General features: G+C 38.0%; 1 protein-coding gene across 5 annotated transcripts in view; it reads right to left on the reverse strand.

Moving 5' to 3' along the window:
• BLNK (B cell linker) overlaps window positions 1-25,041 on the reverse strand; it is a 106,781-nt gene that overhangs the window by 2,706 nt on the left and 79,034 nt on the right. For 3 of the 5 annotated variants that reach the window (XM_069796683.1, XM_069796681.1, XM_069796684.1), the window contains 18 exons: window positions 22,399-22,455; window positions 20,304-20,353; window positions 19,298-19,338; window positions 18,275-18,431; window positions 16,880-17,049; window positions 16,293-16,374; window positions 15,445-15,525; window positions 13,969-13,994; window positions 13,375-13,403; window positions 12,963-13,058; window positions 12,137-12,179; window positions 9,675-9,702; window positions 9,297-9,369; window positions 8,654-8,684; window positions 7,559-7,601; window positions 6,696-6,774; window positions 6,214-6,245; window positions 3,167-3,246 (listed from right to left, as the gene is read on the reverse strand). In XM_069796683.1, the coding sequence (XP_069652784.1) occupies window positions 3,167-3,246; window positions 6,214-6,245; window positions 6,696-6,774; window positions 7,559-7,601; window positions 8,654-8,684; window positions 9,297-9,369; window positions 9,675-9,702; window positions 12,137-12,179; window positions 12,963-13,058; window positions 13,375-13,403; window positions 13,969-13,994; window positions 15,445-15,525; window positions 16,293-16,374; window positions 16,880-17,049; window positions 18,275-18,431; window positions 19,298-19,338; window positions 20,304-20,353; window positions 22,399-22,455 (1,198 nt within the window). The remainder of the gene's footprint in view (window positions 1-3,166; window positions 3,247-6,213; window positions 6,246-6,695; window positions 6,775-7,558; window positions 7,602-8,653; window positions 8,685-9,296; window positions 9,370-9,674; window positions 9,703-12,136; window positions 12,180-12,962; window positions 13,059-13,374; window positions 13,404-13,968; window positions 13,995-15,444; window positions 15,526-16,292; window positions 16,375-16,879; window positions 17,050-18,274; window positions 18,432-19,297; window positions 19,339-20,303; window positions 20,354-22,398; window positions 22,456-25,041) is intronic. The other 2 variants (XM_069796682.1, XM_069796685.1) reach the window with 1 other exon arrangement.

Consider the following 25,041-nt stretch of genomic DNA (forward strand, 5'->3'; position numbering starts at 1 on the left):
AATTTAAATGCTGCTCAGCTGTGGGCTAGCCAATTAAATGTTCAGATTTGGTAGGCACCTAAGCTTTGGGAATGAAGTTTCCCCATTTGTGAACATGATCACAATTGCCTCCATCTGGATAGCATGGAGGTTGGATAAGTGCATCTTAAGGACAAATGGATGTATTCTACAAAACAGAAGAATAATTACTGTCTTTCCTCTACTAATACAGCAATTGAACCCTCAGTGCTTTCACCTGAGACATGAGATACAGATTCAGTTCTGGTTCTCTGTTGGACTGAGTCTGAATATATCCTTACATTTGAAACAGTGCTCTTATCTAAAAGGCATAACCATGTTTACTGTGGAAAGGAATTACACCTGTGACAGAATGCAAGAGCAGCTTATATCTCTTGGGTGCCTCATTTCTGTATGTTATCCCCTGTGAACACCTCACAGAGATCATCCTTCCTCCCTCCATTCTGTTAAATGCTTGGCAGTGTTCTGTACAGTAAATGAACTTAACCTGTTCTTCCAGTGGAAAACATGGGACAAAGGACTTCATGGATGGGGGCATAGGTGCAGACCTGAAGATACAAGGTAGAAAGATTGGCACCCTAAAGATAGGTGAATTCTGTTTTAGAAGATAAAAGCTCTCATAGCAAAGGAGGTGCAAAGATAAAAAGATGTGAGGAGGTGATGGCAGTTGGGAGTGAGTGGTACAAGTTTACAATTTGAGTAAGAGAAGTGGTAGAAAACTGTAGTAAGATGATGCAGGATTGAGTGTACATTTGGGAACAGGAGTGGAGTGTAGGGGAAAGGTATGCGGGATTTTAGAGAAGTATGAAAAGAAATGATACTCAAGAGAAGGCCAGGATCAGGGATTAGAAGCAACATGAAACCTATGTATTATCAGACTTCAATAGCTAGAAGATTAACTAGTAGGTTATAAAACCAGCCATCATAAAAAGTGAGCTCTTACTGAGAAGGTTGATGCAAAAGCTAACTCAATTGAGTGGGAAGGCTACAGAAATAGTGCTGAGAGTATTTCCTAAGAAATACTTGCTGGGTATTAACATTCCTAGACATTTGAACCATTTTGCTCCAACTTTATAGTAACAAGCTTACTGATAAAATTCATTTTCACACAAGCTTTGTCACCTCTATACAAAACAGATTAAAGATGAAGTTGCACATTATGGCTGAGCTGGTCTAGCTGGCTTACTGCAGCCAAAAAGGGAATGTCTTGGCTTCTCTCTTGTGGTCATTTTGTTGCTCCTCTGATCCCACAGTGAGATAATTCACTTCATTGATCTCGCAGAAAAAAATCTGTTACCTTTTTTGTTTTGTCTTGTGTTTGACTGCCAGGCTGGTTTTCAGTCAGTTTAATGAGTTGGCTCAGCCCACTGCAGGATCAGAGAAATACCAGAGAAGCCTGTGGCTGGGAGGGGAGTTGACAGTGAGGAAAAAGCAGAGCCTCCATTGTGGGGGCCTTGCACTAAATTCTTAGATTGGCTCAAGCCATAACATATAACTTTACCTCCAAAGTTCTTCCATGTATTTCTCCAGTCACTCTATTCATTGGAAAAAGATAGGATGAGAGGAATTGCAAGCATGCAAGGTACTCTGCCACTTAGAGAATAAGTCTAGTAAACCAATCTTTGTTCAACAAAACAACTAATCAACTGCACCCAGACCGTTCTTCTAGCATTATCTGTGGCCTATAATCTGGAAGTAGAGAGCTGCTGCCAAAGTTTGGATGGGAACCAAACAAATAATGAACCTTGTAGGCATGAATCATGTCTGCAAGCACCTGTATTGTGCAGGATGCTACAGTAAATGATACCACTGTACATAAATGGTGGGAAAATAACACAATTTTTTTTTTTTTTTTTTTTTTTTTTTTTTTTTTTTACACAAAATGGACGTTTTATTAAGCTCTGGTTTTGCCCATGGCTATTATTTAAAAGCTGCAAATGTAATTGCTACAAGCTGTTTATTTAGTGTCTGCTGGATTGTTTATTTGAAAGCAATTTTTATAATAAATATCCAGTATGACATACTGTTAAAATTTTTCCAGAACTTCTAAGTCCTTTGTGTTCTTCACTGTTGTATTATCTTTATCATGTCAGGCTTTAGAACATTTAATGTTATTGCCTCTGCATAATAGAGCCTTTGTTTTGCACTCAACAGAACTATTTTTACCTTGTTTGTGACTACTGGGCTAATAAGAATGGCTTTCTGCATTTTGCAGTCTCCCTTCATCCAAAATGAGAGTAAGGAGAATAGCACTGAGATGAAAATAACTTTGCGTTTGCTTACATTATTCAAAACTTAATGTTGCAACAGAACACAGAAAAAAAGAATTGGTCATAAACCTGACAGCATTAACTCTAATGAGAAGAGGTCTGTTTAAAAGTAACAGAAAAGAGTAGGACTACAGAGACTAAAACACGTAGCAGGAGGCATCACTATCCTCTGAGAGAGGCAGCAGTGACTTTCTTCTCTGTTCTTAAAACTCTGCTGACACCCCAAACTGCAATAAATAGGGCAATGATCATAAAAGTGATTCTGCCCTCTGCATCCTGCTGTGTTGGGCCAGTCAGCAGAGCATCCCTGTTTCCTCCTACAAATTTCTGGGATTTCTTGGCACATCACATCAGTGCAGGCTAATGCTGCAGATAGCTTCATTGTATCTGCTTGGTGCACATTATTATCTTTCAGGACACAGTATGTACAGCTATAAGCTAGAAAAAAGGAGGCATTTAAAAAGTCTTTGTAGCCATCTATATCAAAAACTATACTTAAATACATCACCACAGATTTCCTTGTTTGAAATGATGTCAAAGTATTACGAACTGGGGAGTCGGAAGACCTGAAACTAAGAAGCTTTTTCAGGTTTTGTTTAAAGTTACTGGTAGAGTGCCAAGGTTTGGTATAATGCTGTTTACATACTTTTCTACAGTTTGTTAAAGGTCTCCTATGCTGTATGTTCTTAAGCATTTTTTGTATGAAAGCTAACATTCATATTATTTGTGCTACAGAAAATCTTCACTGCAAAAGGGGATGTGGATGCCCTCCACAAAAGGAGCATGATTTTTATTTAGAAAGGGGACAGGGGTGGAAATACTACTTTAAAGTAAAGGATAGGAAGATTTCTGTAACGTGAATTTAGCTAATGTTATACCTGGTCTGCAGTACTTGAAATAGATGAAATGCTGCTGTGAGGGGAAGTACCCAGAGAACGATTTGCAGCTTCTGGCACTTCTAGAAAAGAAAAAGAACAATATGTATAAGTTTTCAAAGTATGTTTGTTATGCTGCAAGAAATTGATTTGTTACAAGGACTTTGGAAGATCTGGAAATGCTTGACATTTGGTATCACTCAGGAAAGCTATCTACTGTAAATGGATGGGCTCTATCTAAGAGCCTGGGACACTTACCTGCTCAAAAGAGGAGCCTTGCTTATAAAGAGAGAAACAGTTTGGTTAATAACAGTTTGCTTAAGAACTTGGTTAACAGCCAGAGCTGGAGTTAAAATGCACAAAACCACCACCACCTAAGTGAATCAATGTCGCAATAGATAAAGAAATGCAAAAAGCACTCAGTCCAGTATGAGAAGTAGTCATATAGGTGAGGGAGTCAGGAAAACACATGTAGCTCAGAGATCATTTTTCACTGATTTAGCCCAACTGAAATGTTTGTATATGTGTGCAAGAGGTCTAGGCAGCTAAAAAGGGAAATAGAACTAGTCGGAAAGATTATGAAGCTTAATTATAATTGTAATAACAAAGCATAGTAGAAAATAGCTATTGGGGCTGAAATACAGATGTCAAAGAGTTTAAGAAATTAGAAGGGAAATGGTTAAGTAGTGTTGCATAGCAATATGATATGATAGAAATACGGTAAATAAGAATAGATAATTGTTTTCTGGTAAAACAGTCTTGGTCAAAGATAGTACAAGTGTCTGCTCTAGGTACTTGTGATCAGAGTTGAGTACAGATCAATATCATTATACTAGAGAAGATGACTGTAGAAAGTTGAGTGGTACTTATTCTGTTATTATGGGAAGGTTTATTTCCTGTTTTAATTATTTGGGGGAAAAAATGCTAGTAGGATTGTTAGCACTCACCTATTCCTGGACATGATACTTTGCAGACTGCTTTATCAAATCTTCACTAATATAATTTTGATTTAGACTTTGGTTTCAGAACGCAGTAAGAACATTAGAAAGGAGGTCATACAGTGACTCAATTAAAAATTCAATTGGACTGGAGAGCTCCAGACATCTGCATGAAGTAGGTTTAGAACTTCTTTTGTAGTAAAGATGCAACTGTCTGGAAGTGGCAATCCAAGTCCAGGGGTGACATTGCAAGAAGCAGTTCCAGCTCTCAATGAGTAAGTAATCACCTGAAGAAGGCTATTCAATATTAAGAATTTTGGTTTTTATGTCAAATTTTGACTGACTGGCTGCAAAAGCTACAGCTGAAAACTACGTTGTATGAATAAAGTAAGAATTGCCAGAAGTCAGGCTGAATTAGACTTTACAAAAGAAATTTAAAATAAATAGTAAGAGATTCCTTAGCTGTGTAAAAAGAAAGAGAGACGGGTCTGTCTGCAGTAAGAATTTTATTGATTTTAAAGATAATCTAGGTACTAAACCAACAGTAGTTCTGGTACAGAAACAGAAATTTCCGTAACCAAATTGGAAGCAAAACTCAAATAGCTTAGTACAATTGGACTGGTGGGCTCAGATAATCTTTATCCCAGAAATTTTAAGAACTGGCACATGAAACTGCAGGACTAGTAACAATTATTTTAAATAAATTTCAAGTCAGGGTGGTACCACATGATTAAAGAATACCAAACATAACTGGTATATTTAAAGTGGAAAAAGTGACCTCAGCAACTACAGACTCCACAGAACACAAGGCCCTAGGAGAGAATTTGAAGGAAAGAAAGAACATGAAGATTTGGAGGTAAAGGTACAACTAGCAAGAGAAAGTCTGAAATTTACCCAAGCAGATGAAGCGTTGTAGCTCTTTCATTAAATAACAAAGTGCTACAAAGAGGGGAATATGGTAGTGTATTTACTCTGGACTTCAGTAGAGCATTTGATAGTGTGCCATATGGGAAATTAGTACTTTTTATGAAGATGAAAGTTAGCACTAGGCTTGTACGGTGACAAGGAAGAGATGGCAGGTTATGCTGAAGGGACATTAGTGATTGGGACCAATTGTGTCTGTGATTAAGTTGTTATTGGACCTGGCACAGAATAAGAGTGTGTTAAAGTTTACTAATCAGAGCATCATTTAGCACCAGATGACCTCAAAGAATAGTTATACTTTAGTAAGAAATTATACTACAAGTTGAAGCATGTCAGTTGGGCAACAGGAGCAAACAAACTTGAGAGCCCCAGCCTATTGCATGACTATGACCCATTATTACACTTCCACAGCATAGGAGAAGTAATTGCAACATACATCAAGCAAACATTTGCAGGAAATAGAAGTACTAGTAACAGCATACAAGCTTAAGCTACACCACATGCAGATTTCTATGTGCATCATCCATTTACAGCATGAAAGATATGTTCAGACTGAAATATGGGCAGAAAAGGGCTTGTAGGAAGGTCAGACAAGTGTCTGCTAACAAGGGACTAGAAAAATGTTAGATCTAATTTACACTTCTGTGCAGAGAGTTCATATTACCTAATTTGTTTTTAGCTGTGAACTGAAACAAAGTCCCTCTTTGAAAGTGTTACTTACAGAAGAGCTTTAATGTTTGCCATTATAAAAATACCTTCTTTTTTTTTTTGCCCTGTAGAGAAAAAATAAATTGCTGGATGCAATAATAATCTGTCTGGCTTCTACGTAACAGAAGCCTGGAACAGCCCAGAAATGTCATATTTAGGGTTCTTCTGTGGCAAGGAAGATTGATGGAATCTTTATGATGGGAACTGGCCCAAACTGCGTTTGGTAGAAATTTCCAGTAGTCACAAATGGGAACAAAGCACCCAGTTTCCATCAATTTATACAACAACCCTGACATACTCCCTTAATTTTACTAGCTGAGCTAAGCCCCTGGATACTTGATCTCCTGTTTGAATGCATTAGAGACAAATGCTAATTCCAAACTAATGAATATGCATGCATCTTAAAATAATCTTAATTCAAATATTAATTTGAAATTACAAGTTAATCACATTTTAATTCAAAATCTGAATTATACTTACTTGGCAGAATTGAGGACTTTTGGAGCAAAGGCCTGAAATAAATATCAAGAGATTACAGAAAGGTCTGAGGAGATCTAACCAGTTCTGAAAATATTAAAGTTGTGTATTTGAAGCATGCAGTGGTAGAATGCATTCCATCTTACCCATTTGTCCTTTGAGAAATAAGGGCCAGATACTGGTATTTTAAAAAATCATATCCCACTAGTACTGACAATTAGAAATTTAAACATCTGGTTTAAATCTCCATCACCTAATTAGAGATTATATCCTCCCATGCTTTTTGGTGGTGCTTATAGTGTTTGGATACATTTGCCATGTTTTATTTTTTGCTACTGTGACCCTTCAAGAAACGACTTTCAAAAAGCAACAGAAGGCTACAGAGAAAACAGTGCTCCTCTTTGAACTTCTCACAGCTGTGTTCAGACCGAGCAGTAGGAGCTGGTGCATTGAAATACTCAAAACATGATGAAAAGGGATTTTACTTTTGGGCACCACTTGGAAGGGGTGGAAGCGGAAGCTCTTGGCTGGAACCTCGTCGTCGTTCTGCTGCTGTAGGCTTTTCTGTAGTTTGGGAAAACAAATTGTAGAGTCAAGATTTCTTCAGAAATATATTGTCCCAGATAAGAGAGTCCCAGTCGTTGAAGGAGAGCTGCTTTTATTATTAGGACTTTTGGGGTTTTTCCTTACATGGCAGCTTGCCATCCTGCTGCTTGCTTTATTAGCTAGTGGCATACCACCAAATTTCTAGGCAAATAGCTGCACTGTGAATGCCTGTAGGAGCTCAGCAGGACACTTGCCTTCTGAAAGGCAAGCTGCGTGACACGGGGGAGGACGCTGGGGCAGGCTGCCTACAAGAGCTCAGCCGGAGGAGGTGCGGCTGGCTGGCTGCATCTTACCCTTGTGTTAGAGAGCAGCTCCTGCTGAGCTTTTGCCTGGAGGAGGTCCTGCCTTACACAGAGGCAAGACGCATTTTCTGCCTGTGCGAGGGACTGGCTCTTGCCGGGAGTCCACTCTGTGTGAGGTGGTTCTGGCTGAGTTCAGAATGATGCGCTTGTGCTTTGCCTCCCTTTCCCCTTCTCCACTTTGAGGACTATATGGCATGTTGCTGGTCCATTTTGTCGTATGTTACCCTGCCAGTAACCTCAGTAGTTTTACTGTGACTGCTTTTAGAGAACAATGATATTCACTGCAGCTAAGGCTGGCCAGATCCAGTTCGAAACTGCTAAAACCAAACCCCCCTCAAAACCTAGAATAAATTGAATGCGGTGGTGTTTCATGTTTTTAATAAAAAGAAAATTAAATTCTGATAAATGTCAACCTTTTCACAGTAGTGGCGATAATTTACCTTCATTTACAGTTAAGGTCTCTCTGGAAGGTAAACATGGTTTCTGCAATAAAACAGAAAGAAACCAAATATTAAATGGCATGTCAGTTGTACAGCAAGTGTTTATCTTTTTATACTTTTGTGAACTAGTTTACATTCAGAATTGACAGCATCCTGGAGGGATTAGGAGGTAGGGACATGGCCACCCTGTGAAGAGCCTCTAGTTGTATGACCTTGAAGCTTGGGATTTTGCAAAGTAGATTTGGAAAGAATCCCAGTTTGGGTATTTAAATAGATGGACAAAAGTAAAATCTAGAGATGTGTGCCTTTTTTTTTTTTTTTTTTTTAAACTCCCATCAGTAAATTTAGGGTGTAACAAATGGTTCATTCTTATCTCTCAAGTTCAAAAATGAAGAGTCCATCCCAAATACTTGTGAATCAAAATTTGAATATTATCATCTTTGTCAAGCTATGCTCACAAATGTCTGAGCACGTTTCTTTTTACCAAAAGTTAAACTGTCAGTTTAGCTCACAGTAAAAACTCGCCCAACCTTTCAGTTTCAATTTTTTTTTCATTTTGAAACAATGATGATAAACTGTCAGTTTTGAAACATTTTTCAAATGAATTTCTTTGAAAGTTACAACAAGTTCTCTCACTTTCTCCCACAAGAGGTTGTGGGATATTTTTGTAATGATGAAACATTTACTGAAAAACCTCTGACAAATTCTGGTAAAATCCCACATCTTTCTTGAGCTATCGCTCTTACAGTAAATCCACGTTCCCCATATGCAGCCCTGTATTTTTTAGGGAATACTTCTCAATGGCCTGTGTTCCTATGAATTTCTCGTTTTATTCAGTTCTTGCACTGTGTTTATTGTTACATCCTAAAGTATTGAATCCAAACATCCAAACAATCAAATATTTTTCTACTTGAGCTTTCTCACTGCTGCCTAGTTCAGATAATGGCACCCAATTATTTCCTTTCTTTACAACTCCCCCCTATTCTTTTTATGCATTTATGTTATACCCAAACTCATGATAAAATTAAGTTTTACAATCAATTAAAAATCACCTGTAAAATTATCATTTGATTATGCAATTACAAGTCAACTTACTGGTGAATTTACTGCATTAGAAGTTTTCTTTCTGCAGTTTGGAGGAAAAAGAAAAAAAGGAGTATGGTTACTTAACAGATACATGAATTCATTTAGCAACTAAGCATCAGGTTCATTGATTCCCAAGATACTTCTGGTCAAGATGGGATGCATCTCCTTATTGGATAGCTGTAGCAGTTGGGCGGGAGGGGGGATTAAAAAAAAAGAGACTAAAGAAAGAATAAGGGTATTAGATGCAATGTGGGTACTCCAGAAAGGTACTTATGATAAGCAAGGAAACTACACTCTGTCCAATACTTAAGAGGACAACTTGGACGGGGCAAAAAAGTTTTAACAAACCCCACAACTTTCTGCATTTACAGGCATGCACATGCTATTGCTGCAGCATGTCACTAAATTAAGCAAGCCAGCCAGCATCTGCCATCAGTGGCAGGCAGTGAAGGGCAATGCCACTGGCATACAAACAGTATTCCTCCAGAAATAACAAAATAATAGCTTGCCTTTACCTAGTCAGGATATCTTTCGTGAACAGCAATAAAAATTGCTCCCGAATTCTGACTGCCATAGGCAAAGATAGGAGTTAGCTCCTAATAATATTAGCCTCATCCCCATCAAAGTAGTAGTTTTATTATTTTTTACTCACAGGCCCCTTGGTAACGGAGATGGAGCTGCTCCAGTGGGAAATCTGGATTCTTGTGTGTTATTGAAGCTATGATCTAGAGATGCAAACAACATATTTAGTATGCAATATTAGCTGTATCTGAACAGCGGATTTTCTTCACTACCATTTCAGCATTAATGTAATAAAAGTAAAAAATATCCATTGGTTTAATTTTTGTCTTAACATGTTTTCACTCTGATTATACCAGAAAACAGTTCAGTAACATTTCTTGCCTATTGCTGACTGTTACAGATAAAATTTACACTGACAATCTCCACTACATGCTATAGTAAGGTAAACAGTGACATACTGACAATGAATCCCTCTCATATTGCCATGTTTTCAGTACAGAATACTTACTTTCACCATTATTGTTTGCTTCATGGTCCTGTAATGGAAAAATACGTTAGATTTGATAAGAAGCAATTAAAAAAGGAATTATTATTAAATGGGAAGTACATAAATAAGTAGTCCAGTCTTGGTAATCTGTAGTAATGTTTAAAGAAATATTTGTACAGAATGCATATAATATCCAGAATACTTTTCATCAGCTTTTATGACAGCATTTGAAAAGTTTTAGCAAATGTCGATCTAATTTCGAACATTCCAAAAGCCTTGAAATTGCTTGTAGTATTGAGAAAACTGGCCCTGAATTTTACAGCGAGACCTTTTGGTTCATGTTTCATTTCTGAGCTGGAAAGCAGAAATTTTGCAGCAGATTTGAATATAATAATGAACACATCTTCCACCGAATGGAGGATACCGAGTAGACTATCTTCACCATGCTAGAATTGAAGTAATCCAACTCATTTTCTGGCTTCTTTTGGAGATGCTTTTGTTTGGCTCCCACTTCTTGCCTTTTAGGGAATCAGACTCCCATATAATAAGTACCTTTCAAAGAGGCACCAGTTATTAATTTGTCCATCTTCATCCACCAGGTTAATGGCTTTTCACTAATGTTGGTCACAGATACATCCATTTTCTGGTTGGAGAGGTGTAATCCATCATCCAACAGTTGAGGGAGTAAGATGTGGAGAACTTTTTCTCCCAGTGAGCCCAGGCCTTTGAGAGGAACAAGGGTTACAGTTCTGTTAACATGATCACTGCTGGTTAGTGTTGAGAATGGATTGAATGAAGGAGCACTTAACACATGTTTCAGTTACTGTTTTGCTTTGTCAGTGTGCATAGTCAGGGGTGAAAAGGCATGGCACAGCACAAGACAGACATGATGTTCATTACCATGTTTTTCTTTAAAACTGTAAGGGCTGGCCACTTGCACAACAAGCAAAGAGAGAAAAGTTTGGACTACGCTGGGTAACTCTTTCCTAGGCTAACTTTTGTGCCAAAGTGGGTAACTCCTGCGTACCCAGGAGCTGAATACACCCATAGTACAGATGAGTGTTTGGGAGCTCCATCCTTGGTGCTGTAACTAACTCAGCAAAACAATAGTCTCTCTTGATTCTCTGCAAAGCTAGGTTGATACCCATCTCAGAGGTAAGCTCTGAGAATGAATTAATGGAGAGGTTTCAGCTGCAATATGGCACTCGAGTCTGTTCTGAAGCAGGAGTATTCTTGATAGTGCTGATCAGAGAGTGGAATTTCTGTCCAACATTCTTCCGTCAGGATTTTTTTCCTAATCTTATATTGGTAGGAAAAGCTGAGAAATCAAACCATTTCATAAAAGAGAAATCCTGAACTTGGCACCACTCAGGAATTGTTCAGCGTCTTGCAGGATACAGATATAAATTGGAAGAATCTTGTGATGAGGTGGAAGGGCAACTAAAACGCAGCTGCTGTTGTATGTAGAGGTGTACAACCTCCCCCCCCCCCCCAATATTTGGTGTATCTAGAAATTAAGAATCGAAAGTAAGACCATAAGATATTCTTATACCACCTGCATTATGTTACCATAACATCTAATGCTATGGTATGACCCCAAATCCCTAATTTTAAGTGTTGAATTTCTCTATGTAGTTATTGGTAGACTGGTTATTTCTTAAGGACAATTCAGAGCATTGGCCTGGGACAGAGTTTGATGCACACAGCTTTTAGCACAGATGCTGATGCAGTTACTGTCATCCTCTTTCTTGGTAGTTTGCTCTTCATATGTACCCCTTCTTGTGCTGGCACAACTATTAGTAGAGCTATGGTGCAGAACAATTTATGGAACTAATCTAGCTGAAAAAGAACCTTTTATGCATTTGCTTTTGCCCATTTGCTGCAGTTAGACAAGTTTCCAGGTAGTTTGCTTCAGAAAACCTTTGTTCCAGCACAGCGGAAGGGACAGACTAGGGACAAGAGTAGAGGAAGAGGAGGAATGACTTAAACACAGCCTTAGGAACCCAAAGCTTGTAATTACTCCTTCATGGACTGCATTTTCTAGTGATACTGGTTACTCAGACTAGCCAGTGTGACATTTTAGAAGTATTCAATTTTCAGGAAGTATTAATCATTCATCCTCTGAGAGGAATGAGGCTCAAGGAAGATGCTTCAGATTGGGCAAAATTGCCCATTGCTACTCAAAGTAAGGTTCCTGGAGTTCAACTGGTATTTTTTAGTATAAGAAATTATTTTTGTGGACTGAGACATATATCCCTTAAAACATTTGAAGTTTATCTTGGATCAATACAGATGTCCAATGTACCTCTTTTGTCCAAAAGATTAATAGCCACAATTACAATATTAGATCAATCTGACATTCAGAGTCATCTGCTTCTGTTATTTAATCCAGATAATAAAAAGCATCTATCTATTTATATATATAAAACACAGAACAGCCTAAGTTTAACACATTCTTTTATAGTGGCACATTAATTACTTACTGCTTTCGGATGAAGACGATTTCTGGGAAGAGGCAAAATATTTCTGGAAAATATACACAATAAGTTAAGATGAGTAGGATTTACTTATTTAATTGCTTGGCTTAGATATGCATTTCAAGATCTAGAGAGGAGGTATGCAGTAAATGGATTTAATTGCAGCTGTGCACTGCTGCAGTGGTTGTGGTGATGCTGTACCCTTAGTGTGGAACTACTCTAGAAGAGCTTCTGTCCTGGACCTCATGTCCCCTGCAACTGTGCCCAAGACCTCACTGAACACTGTTAACACACACAGTGTTGTGGATGCCACCTGCTCTTCCTAGGGCATACGGCCTATTTTGTAGTGTGATGTCCTAGATACGAGACAGTGGTTACAAAGCAGCTTCCTACACTTCTGGGGACACAGGAGTGAAATAGGCTGCATACTCAAGTCTCCTTTGCCTCTTTAACTCCAGAGACTTGGAATATAAATCCTAGATTTACTGTGTCCAGTTTCTCTACAAGCAATCCTGTGACCCAATCCTGTGCAAAAACATTCCATTTGCAAGGTGCAGAGGTGGGTAATAGGACTTTAAACTGCCTTGCAGAGATGTTTTACCACTGCGCTGGATCCCTAAAGGGTTATTCCAGATAATAGTACCCATTTGACAAACTGGCTTGAATGCTTAAGTTCACAAGGAAATAAGAACTTTAAATTCTCACTTTGTCCAACATCCCTAGCTATTTTTGTGTCCTGACAACTGCTTATTGTCTGAAGGCTACACAATACAGATAAAAAAATTTTGTCTCTGCTAATATTTCCTATTGATATAAGCTGCTGTTGACTCACCTGGAAGTATCCAGCTTAGGTGACTCTCTGGTCATGCTGTGCACGTGGGAGTGCTCGGTATTCTGAGCAGGCGTAGACGGAAGTGGCTTAGTGAACCTAGTAATAAAACATAGATTAAAAAGGAAAATTATACATAACAGTAGTGAATAGAAAGGCAACCTCTCTTTCTTGTCCCCTACCCCCTCAAAATTCTAAAAAGTACCCTTAAGAGGTATTTCCTTTTAATATGTGTTATGTTTGGGTTATTGAAATTAACATAGAAATGGATGACAAGCTTTGTGTAGATAATCTAAAGAGAGAGAATTACTATATCTTCTAGAGAGACAATTATCAAACATATAGTATCTAGATGAGAAAACATATTTTCTGACAAGTTTTAAATAATGCACAAACATTCATAGCAATGGGTTACCTGGTTACTGGTGGTGGTGATGGTTTTTCCTGTAAGAGAAAATGCACTGAATTATTTGGTCACTTTTTGATTTCATAAAATAAATTTGTATGATCCTATTTATGTTATCATAGCCATATCTTATCTTTGCATTATTTCGAGTTATTTATAGTAGTTATTTCTAGTAGAACTCTGCCTGGTAATCTGCACTAGGATGGGAGAGGCAAGAAGTCACCACCAGTAAATCTGTGAAGCCCTGAGCACACTGGTTTGGCCATATGTCATGTCACTACCAGCAAGTGGAAAGAAAATTACTGCGTCAGAACTGTCATTGCTCCTTTGCTGCAGTTCTGCTTCTGGAAAACATTCCCTTAGGCTGCTGCTTCCCAGACCGGATCACTATCGCACAGGACTGGGAAACTTCAGCCCCTTCCCATTTACTGTATTCTGCAGACCTTTGGCAGCTTTTCTGTGAAGGAAGCGTCAGAAAGTTTTAAGTGCAGACAGAGATTTGTTCACATTTTTCCCCTTTGAAAGACTGATCATCTTTTTTTACAATCACATTTGTGCCCTGCCTGAGGGCAGTGCGAGTCATAAACTACAGAAAGGCTTTACCTCTTCTTCAGGAACCTCGTAGACTTCTATAGGACAGGGAGGAAAAAAATATGTTCTTTGGTTAGCAAAAATATACTGTCAGTTACCAGAAAAACTGATCAGAATTTGTATCAGTTGTACTTCGGCCTCTAGAGAAATAACTTGGAGAATCTGCTCAGAGCTTGATTCTGCCCCCAAAACCCTGGGGTAGCTACACCCCTGGTCTTCTAATGGGAACTTCAGGAAAAGTCCTAGGAGGTCTGATAAACAGTCACTGTATTAATGAACCTTGCCCCCACCCCACAACCTTCATTCCCTGCCCCCCCAGCCCCCAACCTCCCCGCAAAGAAAGATGAATGCTTGTGTTGTGCAAACCTAGGGCAGTTTGGCAAAGATGTGTTACCACACCTGTGGTAGCATTTAGCCTTTCCTTGACTCTCAGGGAGAAGAGATCAGGTGAATCATAAATACAAGCTGGCTCATTTGCATGGCCAGCATCCATCCCTGAGCTCTGTCCCACAGGTGTATTTTAATGCACAGATATTAAAAGCCAAAACCACCAGCATCCTTATGTATGTCCAGTTTCTTCAATGAAAATTGAATCATATATTTCAACAAATTTCATGACAGGCTTCATGGCTTTTATTGCACTGAAAAGGGTCCAAGTTCCCACCAGGGGGAGATGTTTTATTTTTTTAGTAACACCTGTCAGGAGCTGGTTGTTGCTCGACACTGATTTATAGAAAGGCTAAGATAGAAAAAGGCATTTTAATATGTCTGAAAAGTAACTCACAAAATCTTAAGTCATTCAGAAAAAAAACATTTGTAGTTTACAATGCAAAAGCTAAACACATTGCTAATGAATATGCAAAGACCTTTAAAGAACTGTGTGATCAGCCTGCAAAAGTTACCTTCCAAGCAATTAATGAGATGATGAGGATGCAAAACAACTCAGAGGTAGCACAGCTAAGGAAGATTAAGCAAGTATATCTGCACTTACAAAAGCAAATAGGATTCCTGTTATTTGCTTCTGCTTTTGTTTCTTTTTCCAAATAAATTGCTCTTTATAGAAATTAAATGTAAACACTGTTATCACAGGACATGCAAAACATCAGCCTATACAGAATTTCTTTAAGGTTGAATCTTGATGTGGTTTTAAACTATCGAGTCTTTATTCCTATAGTGAAATGGGATTACTAACGTACTGAGTCCTGTAATTGTTCTTGCTGTATCAATCCATTTGTGTTTCTCCACTACAGCAAAAGACTAAAAATAAATTAGTTTGGGGCAAATGACTTGTTCTAGTTTTATTCCTGTTCAATACAGACTTACTATTCAAGCTAGGCAAACCAACGGCTACAACATAGAAAAACCTAAAGGGGAACATATTTTTGTTTTACTGAAGTATGTCATATGGTTTGTGTTGTGAATACATCAAGTGTAATTTAATATTCCTCAGTCTTAGATTATTTTAACAGTGATACAAACTTCACATACCTTGCATATCAGAAGTAAGAGGCAGCTTTGGAGAATTAGTGGGGGCTGACTTTGTTGTCTTCATAAGTCTGTTCACAGAAGCTAGAAACATATATTATTCATATACATATATACTTGTGCGTGTGTGTATATACACACATATATTTATATATATACATATATATGTATTAAAAACTAACAAAGTAGCATTTTTACAATAAGAACAAATACTAAGGTGGTCCAAGTGATATCCTTTTTGTGTAACCTTGAACAAACCAAGTGAGGCAGAAAGCAACTCTTAATTTTAAAAGGGAAACATTATTCAGTGTTCATGCCTTGCTGAATAGGTTTGATATGGTCAGTAATGTCAGAGAGCAGATCTACATACCCTTCTCTGTTTACTTTTCACCTTTGGACTGTAGTAGTTTCACTCTGCAGCTAAATATACTTCAAATAGTGAGGTAAAAAAAAGAAATTAATCAAAGTCTGTCTTTATCTACTGAAAATCTAAAAAGGCTTGTTCTTCTTCTGAGGCACTTCAGCAAACAAAGGATTTTAATGCTGTGGCTCCCTTGGATGAGGAGGGAGATGACATACCACAAAAAGCTTCCTGGCTGTACAAGGGCTGGACTTTGAAACAGCTGAGTGAGAGAGGCCGGAATTAAACATGGCTTCCAATAAAGTTAAAAATAATTTTCCTTGGCCTTGTCATGGGCCAAAGGAGCCAACTGCCTTTTTTCAGGCTGAGTTCTCTTTAATAGTTGCACCTGCACTCTTTGAACCCTAGAAATAGGCATTGATTTCATCCATTTTTTCCACTGTTGTTTCTAGCAAGGCAATAATTATTAGCTTAAATGACTAAAACTCACGTCTTGTAGGTAGTGACATGCTGCTTTCTGTGGGTTCAATATAGTTATCGTCGTCATTGTCCACTGGCACAATGTAATTATCCTATGAGAAACACAGGACAAATCTACCAGTTAAACCTCTATCATATCAACAAACTGCTGGGATTGAAGCCCTGGCAGCAGTTTGCAATGGTTGCCATTTCACAGTGACTGCTATTTCAGACATTTATCATCCTATGTGGATGAGATTCCCCAAGACTGAAAACCCTTTACCAAATTACTCCAGTTCTAGACTGATGGATAAAAGCCCTCCCTTGCCTTTGGTCCTGGGGTAGCCTTTGAGATTGCTCTTTCCCCTGCAGCTTGTTATGAATGAGCAGAAACTATTCTGTGGTCTAAAGAGCCTCCTTGATACCTGAAGTAGGCAGATATCCCCTAGGAATCAGCATGGTACTTGCAGGTCACTGCTTGTGATGTACAAAATGATATGGTACCACACAGACTAAGAAAGGGAACAGGCCACAGCATTGCTGTGTAGCCTATCTTACGATTGGCGCAGGGTCATCAGTCATTTAAACTGTCAAAACAAGTATATCTATAAACATTACCTCATCATCACTACACTCCTTAGGCTTCGGTGGTACTTTTGGTTTTGCAGCAGGAGGTGGCAGTGGCAGGGATGGCACGGATGGTTTCTTTGGTCTGGACATGGCTGGACTGGCCGTACTCGGGAGAGGTTTGTTGATGGGAGGAAGCTGCTGGTGACTGGTGCGGTTGTCTTTCAATATGGAAGAAAACAACAATTTTAGTAAGAATTACACATTAGCCTCTGGACCACCTTCTACTACTTGTGCAAACAAGTCTTTACTGTGGCTGCAGCTCAGGTCAAAAGGCAGACCTGAGTGTATGCTGGTCCTGATGTTGAGACTTGTGTGCAAACTAGTCCTATTTGATCATCTAGGGTAGCAACATAGTCCTCTGTATCAGGCTGCAGAGGGTGCTTAGACACTGACTGTTGTATGAACAACTGTTTAACTCCTTAGGGAAAAGGTGGTGGCTGGGTGGTATAGTGCATTAGTTAGTATATCCTGTGCTAGTATGAACTTTGGTGTTAGGAAGTAAGAAAAAACATATCTGACACATGAAAAAAAGACAACTGTTACACAGCACAAAGGGTGGGACTGAAACAGAAATTATGCCAGGTCCTTTGGGGTGTCATTTTTAAAACTCCTCCCCTTTTCAAAGAACACGTAGGTGAAGTGCTGATGAACTTCTATGAGTACATATGTGGCATTTTAGCACTTTGATGATTATTCTATAACCAGTAACAGTATTGTATCATACAAAACTGAAAACAGGCATCGTGCCAATGTTTCTTTTCCCCATGGCTCAAATCTTCATCTAACTGAAGCTAACTTCCATTTACTTCAGTGCGATCTGCCCATGGTTGAAAAGAATCAAAACAGGAAGAAAAAAATGCTTTTATGCTGGACTGATGTAAATAAAATCTTGATCCTGTCCTGTTTTTCAGGATATTTATCCTCCAATCTTGAAGGACAATATGGAGTGAATATTTGGGCTGCTTTGTCCTCTGTTTTACTGCTTTTGGAATAATGATTTGAGATACAGAAAAGATTAAGAAGGAACCTGTCTAGTCTTATGTGCTTAATCTTCAATACGAATTCCTGCATTAAAATACGTGGATGAATCTGGGGCCAAGTTAGTGATATCTCCCATACCTTTGCTTGAATTTTGTAGTTAGTACATGTCTATCAAAGCCTCTGTGACACATTATATATAAATTCTAAACATCACTACCAGCAATACTAACCTGTTTGATACTGTAATAACAAATCATAACCCTGAAAGCTGAAGACCTGATTGTCAGATTTAAAAGCAAACTCTTGAGGAAAGGACAGGTTAGTCCATTTGAGGCCACTTCTCTTCTGGTACTGATAAGTAAGCAATTATCAAGCTGACATAGTCAACTATTCCATAACTACCTGCGTATTCACCCCTAGAAATAGGGAATGCGGAGGGAATCTTCTTCTTCTCCTGCTCACTTGGAGGCGGCTCATAGCTGTCATCAGGATTCTCTTCACTTGGGACCACATACATCTCAGAGTCAGAGTGGTCATCTGGATTTTCATAATCACTGTCCTAGAAAGACAGAACTTGCCATTTCTAATCTCATAACATACTTACGGCTTCATAGCAGTGTATGACACAAATATCCTTGCAGGAGTACAATTAACTAAATTACAAGAGTGTATCCTTAAAAGGACATGTTACGCTCCACTTTTACTGCTCCCCCTCTAAAATTGGCAGTCCTGCCTGCCTCCCCTTCTGCTCCTCCCCAGAGCTCCCTGCTATCTCCAAGGAGTCCTTTCACACCAACAGCTCAGTCTTCAAATTATGGACCAACAGCTTGTTTCCCTTCACAGGACAGTTCTTTCCTAGTTCCAGCTGTGACTCTTGATGTGTCCTGTCACTTCCTCTCCTATTAAAAGGGTACTCGGGATCTAACTCCAGAAGGAAACTAGTCACTTCAGGCTGATAGTTGTACCATTACTTTACACAGCTGATGACCATGACTTGCTTCATTCTAGTATTCTCTAAAATCTTACCGGAAGTTTTTCATTTTTAAGAAGTGGTTTCCCCTCCTCACCCCTCCCATCTTCCCTCCCCTAAATAAAAGATCTTACTGGTTTCTGAAATTATTGTTCATTTTGAGAAGTCCCTCAAATTGATGCCATGCACTTACTTATCCAAAAAGCTTAGCATGCATGGCTACCACTGACAGTGCTTCTGAATGTACTTCTAAGTTGAATGGAGAAAAAATTGAGGTAGCTAAAAATCAGTGGCTACTTGTAAATAATGCTGATGTAAAAAATAAGACAACATTTCAGTAGCATTACGTTCAACCACAAGTAGATGATTGAAAAATAAACTTTTATTATTATTATTATTGCTTGTGCTCACTTGTTGCTACAGTAACCTCCTACTACCCCAAAATATGTACTTACAAAATCATCTGACCATTGTTCCTCTTCATTGCCTGCATGTTCTAAACCAAACATTAGAGTTATTTAAGGATATGGAATAGCGAACATAAACGTTTATCTTAGATTGTTTTTTCAATCCATACTTATCATATTCAGTTAAAAAAAAGAGTGGTCAAAATTTCCTAAATAGTTCAGAGCAAAACATTGGACTGAATAGTAAATTAAATGCCTGCTTGCTTGTTTTTTAAATTGTTCCGGAGCTGTTGGAAAAGCATTAGAAAATGGCAAGCTGCACATAGTCTGAACAGCAGAGCATGCCCTGTATCCAGAGTGTCCTTCTAACGCATCTCATTTTTAAGTAGGACTAACAATTTCTACATAACAGAACTATTGCTGACCTCTGGGCCTTGCACTTTGTTGTTTCTTGGTTAAAGCTCCAGGACAGCACACAAATTACAATTATGTTAAACATGGAAAAATTATCTGATAAATTGCAAACTCCATCCTCTTTGCTTCAGTTTTCATGTTGTTGTTTCCTTAACAAGATAGCTGTTAACTTGTAAAATTGGCATGACCTAGTTTGTGGGCAGTGGTGTGTAAGTAAGTATAGTTCTACCTCTAAGGTAATTCATGACATCATCGTTGCATTAATAGTATTAACATTCTGAATCTGTGATGATCCGTTTGTTCAATTTTTTCCCTATTTACTTTTACATCACGATTTCTGGCAGAGAGGGACTGGATGTGAATTCTCCATTTTTAGAGAAGCCTACATGCAGAACCCTAGTAAATACTGAATTTGAAGGAGTAGCTACTTGCTACTCTTTCTTCATACTGGGACAACTTGCCATGTTTTGCTTGCCTCTCATTTCAGATGTGTGAACTACCTTCAGAGTTGTTGATAATGGTATCCTGTCCTCTCATTAAAAACAAATTATGAGGAAATGTATAGCTGAAATACTGTTAGGTATATAGGTATCAAACATACACAGACATGCAGTTTAAATTTACATTAATACAGCCATACCTGAAGCATAATCCCTTTGTGGTAGACTTGGTGGAGGTTTTTTTTTTAGCCTGTAAACAATAATTATTACATTTATGATCTAAGAAGTAACATTCACTAGAAGGGAGCATTAGCCAGACACATAAAAAAGCTGATAACAAAAGATACCTGCAGCTGAAGAAATACAGATTACCATCACAGATGCTTAGCAAATAGCTGCAGGAGAATGCTTTGAAAAGCTAGAAACAGATAAGAAGTTAGAATCTAATCTGAGATGATTTTTTTTTCCCTAAAAACATAGTTTGAAAGAACAGCTTCCTTGCCCGCCCACCCACCCTCCTCTTCATTTCCAATGCAGAAACAAGTAACATAGGGGTCAGAGATAAATGCACATCTACCTGAAGATGACAATCTGTTCAGGCTCACAGAGGCTTTGCTAAGACTATGGCATAAGAAAGTGGTGTAGCACTCTCCAGTTATATTTTTATAACTATCATTTTGCATGCACTTTATTTTCTGATTACTGTTTAAATGTATACCAGGTCTCTCAGGGCCAGATTCTGTTTCCACTTACTATTGTTTTATGATGTTATACCCCCTTTTTGGTAAATACTGTTATAATAGCATTTGTAATACCCAGTGAATCAAAAGATAATTCGTAGAAATACTGAAAGGACTATACATATGTATATGTATGTGCATATATATATTTAGCAAACAGGAGTATACATATATGTGTATAAACATGTGTATGTGTGTACTTCTTTTCATACATATATGTGTATATATATGTACGCTCCTGCTTACTAAATTGCAGTTGTCCAGAGAAGACACTGAATTACAGTCAGTTGATATATCAATTATCTCATTACCCTGTTAGAAAAAAAAAAAAAAAAAAAGAAGAATTTGGGTTTAAAGTCAAAACTAATGGTGCATATGTGATATCAGAGGCCAGACTGATGCATCTGAAGAGAAAAAAAATCCTTTGCTTTTTGTAGCCATAAAACATTAACACAATTTACATTAAAATGACTCTTCAAAGTGACTTTTGAACATTGTCTGACAGCTTCCCTGTAGCACTGATGAGACCTCTCCATGGACCTGAACCTTTGTCCACTGAACTGATGGCTTCACTCATTCTTCAATTAGGTCCTAACAAATTAATTTGCAAATAAGGAAAATATTTACAAAGAAATTGTCCACAAAGAGTTTAAAATGTTTCTTATGATCTCTGAGCAATAGTGATGTCTACAAATTTTGCTTTACCACAAGAACTTGACACTTGGTATTTTGGTCCTGAGCATGCTGCTTCAGGCATCATGGTTCAGGTACCAAGGTAACTCAGGGTGGTGGCATGCTGGCACCAACACATCAATTTACAAACTTTTCCCATCTATTTTGAGAAATGCTTTGACTACTTTTGAGTTGAATCCATGGAATTCTGTTCAGATAGCAAAAAAAAAAAAAAAAAAAGCACTTGCATGAATCAATGAATAAATAGTGCAGGCATTGCTAAAGCTCAAAAAACCCCCACCAAAAAAACCAAACCAAAACCAATCTAGCTATGTTATTTTTGAAGTGTTTTCCTGCTTTGTTTGTTACTAACAATACTAATGATGGATAGCTGCCTCCTCCGAGTCTTGAACTTCTTGGAGCATAATATAACTTAGTGTACAAACAGTAAATTAAAAAGCATTCTCAACAGCCCTGCTGTTGTCTTCTGTCCAGGTTAGCACATGCATGTTAGAAGAAAAACCCAGGGCCACTGCCAGGGCAGATCTTGGGTCTTAAGGGAGGATAGACCAAAATCTATTAATACTTTGCAACATGTCTATCGTGAGTTGTTCAGAGACGGTGGAAACTTGGAAAATAGCGGAACTGAGGCAATAGTAAGAGGCTGGCTGGGTCACAGTGTAAAGTATGTGGCTTAAGCCACATTATACATTTCCAAGCTGCTAGGCAGAAGACTTCAACACTTTGTCCCAGGCCCCATAAATCCTGGCAGTGGCCCCGACAGAAAATGTAAATATGTTATAACAAAAGCATACAAAGCACAGAACAGAGGTCTGTGTCCAAGCAGCCTATCATGCCATTGTGCAGCTCTGAAATAGCATACCGATCCCAAGTATCTTTCCCAGTTTTGCAAATTAAGGCCACTTGTTCATTTTGGAACCTGAGTATCAATAGAAGAAAAGAAATAATGTTTCTGTCAGAGCTGAAACAGTTCATGGCCATATCTGTATTTGCTAGAATCATTTCAAATATGTTATTTATTCTAAAATTCAAATCCACTTAAAGAAATAATTCTCACTGTACTGGTATGATTTACTGAGGGCCAAAACTGAAATCCAGACTCTTTTGCAGCACTTGGAGCTTTGATTTGCAAGAGCCAGAACTTTACCCAATGTGCAAACCCCAATGCAAGCTCAAAAGACATAACCCCTATGCCAAGGAGTGGCTACCTAGTTATTTCAGATTCTGATGTAATTATCCATGTAGGTGCTTGCAGAGTGACAATTGACTCCGTCCTGTTCCCCTGAAGTTAATGAGGGGACTGAAAGAATCAAATGCCATCCAACTGAGCATACATATTTAAGTGGGAGACAGAATGATTTCCTAAAATATCTTTTAACAGAGTTATATAAAATTATAGCAAATGCAATTTCCAAGTAAAATATTCTAGTGCTACTCCACTCTGGACTTAAGTTACAGGTGGTGAAGTATCTCTGTGTTAGCTGTGATAGAACACAAATAATTCAAGTTTCCATTTACTTTAATGGAACTAGTGTTTTTCTAAAAGTTAATAGAAAATAAGTAAATTTCTAGATATTTTGAAATATCCCTGAGAAATTTCAGTTCTAAAGGACTCAATAAAATCCAACTACATTTTTGAAAGTATGTTTACAGGTTTTAAAAGCAACTTAACACATCTTACTATATACATTTTAGCTTCAACAAATAACCAGATAGCATTTGAGACGTTTCATATAATGTGGTCTAGATGCTGCTCACACAAGGACAGAATGCACTATGCAGAGATTCATAATAACTTCCAGGAGAATAAACTATTTCATTTTAAAAACCAACGTATTCTGAGATTTCCCCTCTATAGCATGCTGAGGTTGATCCAACGAAACTTTTAGGCATGCGCTTAACTTTTCTCACATAAGGAATCCTGCAGGGATTGCAAATATTAATCACATGCTTTGAGTTCATCGCAAATTTTTGTGTTTTCCTGCACTAAACAGAGAATTTTTAAATAAACTGCAGCTGAGGTCTGGGTTTTCTGCTCTAGCAACACTTGCTTTTACAGGCTACACCCCAAAAAGTAACCACGTGTAAGTAGTAGCAGCCCTTTATATGTAGCACTTAGTTCTTGGATGCATTTCCTCACTAATGTTTCTGCTCACTCCCCCAGCATTTAAGATATGCCTAAAAACTCTTTGTTTTCAAGAGTCCTTCACTTTTTCTGTTGTTAACTCTGTACAAAGTCCACTCCCTTCTTAGGAACCATTTTAACTTAATAGGTTTTACAAAAATTATATTAACATCTTTACAGAGTTGAGTATTTATAGTATGTATTACTCCTAAGTGCACTAGATCATCACACTTGTAATTAAAAGATAAATTAATTGAACTTTGCCAAAAAGTTTTTCAGCGTTCCAAACAGGCGCAATCCAGATGACATATGAACCTTTCCTGAGCTATATTCTCATGACCTAGTGGAATAGTTTGTTATGGCTTTGGAAGTATCTGGCACAAAATAAAATTAACCTTTTTTTTTTTTTTTTTAGTGTTATTACTACTCTTTCACACATTTTCTTTACAATGTGCTGTGGCAGTGAAATGGTATATAGCTGTGATTTATTTATCTTCACTCGATGAAATATTGTTATATTAATAAAAGTCCTGACACTCAAAACATTCTATTCAGCTATACATTGAAATTCATGTTTCTTCAGAATACAGTTAAAATTAGGTATTATACTTCTCCCTGGTTTCTTCTTCCAAGTGTGGTACAGCTTGATTTTTAGTACATTTCTCTCATTGTTTTGTCCATAAAATACCACTTTTCCTTTTGCCAAGGGTTTGATCATGGATGTCTTCTAGTTGCATCTGTGCAGGTTGACACAACTCCATTTTTCTGCCTGAAGTTACTACCTAAGTTATAAATGGTATAGAAAAACGGACTAAACAAATCTGAAGTAAAAACTTACCCAACTAAAAAGCTGGGTAAAGCAGATGAGATGAAGATGCATCTTCTTTCCATTTTTCAGGTCATGTGGCAAATGTGATTTCAAGAAATGGACATATTTGGATTGTGTGCAGTTAGACAAATCACTACCAACTGCATGATTTCTGATGGCTTTGCAAAGGAAGTTTTGATAGGATGCGATATTGCAACAAGGTGAGTAACCTGAACTTCTAGTTTCTTATTCAACACAGTAGGTCAGCACGTACCAGAACTTTAGGGTGAAATCCTGACTTCGCTGTATAGGCAGTATGACTTTTAGCATTAAGTTCAGTGGAGCTAGGATTCCACTGAACAAAGCCTAGAGGCTTAAAGCTTATGATTTACAGATGAGTGCTATGTCTTTACAGTGTGTTTCAAGCATAGGCAACCATCCTGCAGAGTGAAACCTATGATTCCTCTCTTACTTCCCTGTTCTGTATTACAAAGGATGTGAATATGAAAAAATGCCCCCAGCAATCATTGTTTATAGAACTTTGGCTGTACCAATTGCTTCTACACCCGAGT

Source organism: Haliaeetus albicilla, chromosome 11 (genome assembly GCF_947461875.1).
Source record: "Haliaeetus albicilla chromosome 11, bHalAlb1.1, whole genome shotgun sequence".
Classification (NCBI taxonomy): Eukaryota; Metazoa; Chordata; class Aves; order Accipitriformes; family Accipitridae; genus Haliaeetus; species Haliaeetus albicilla.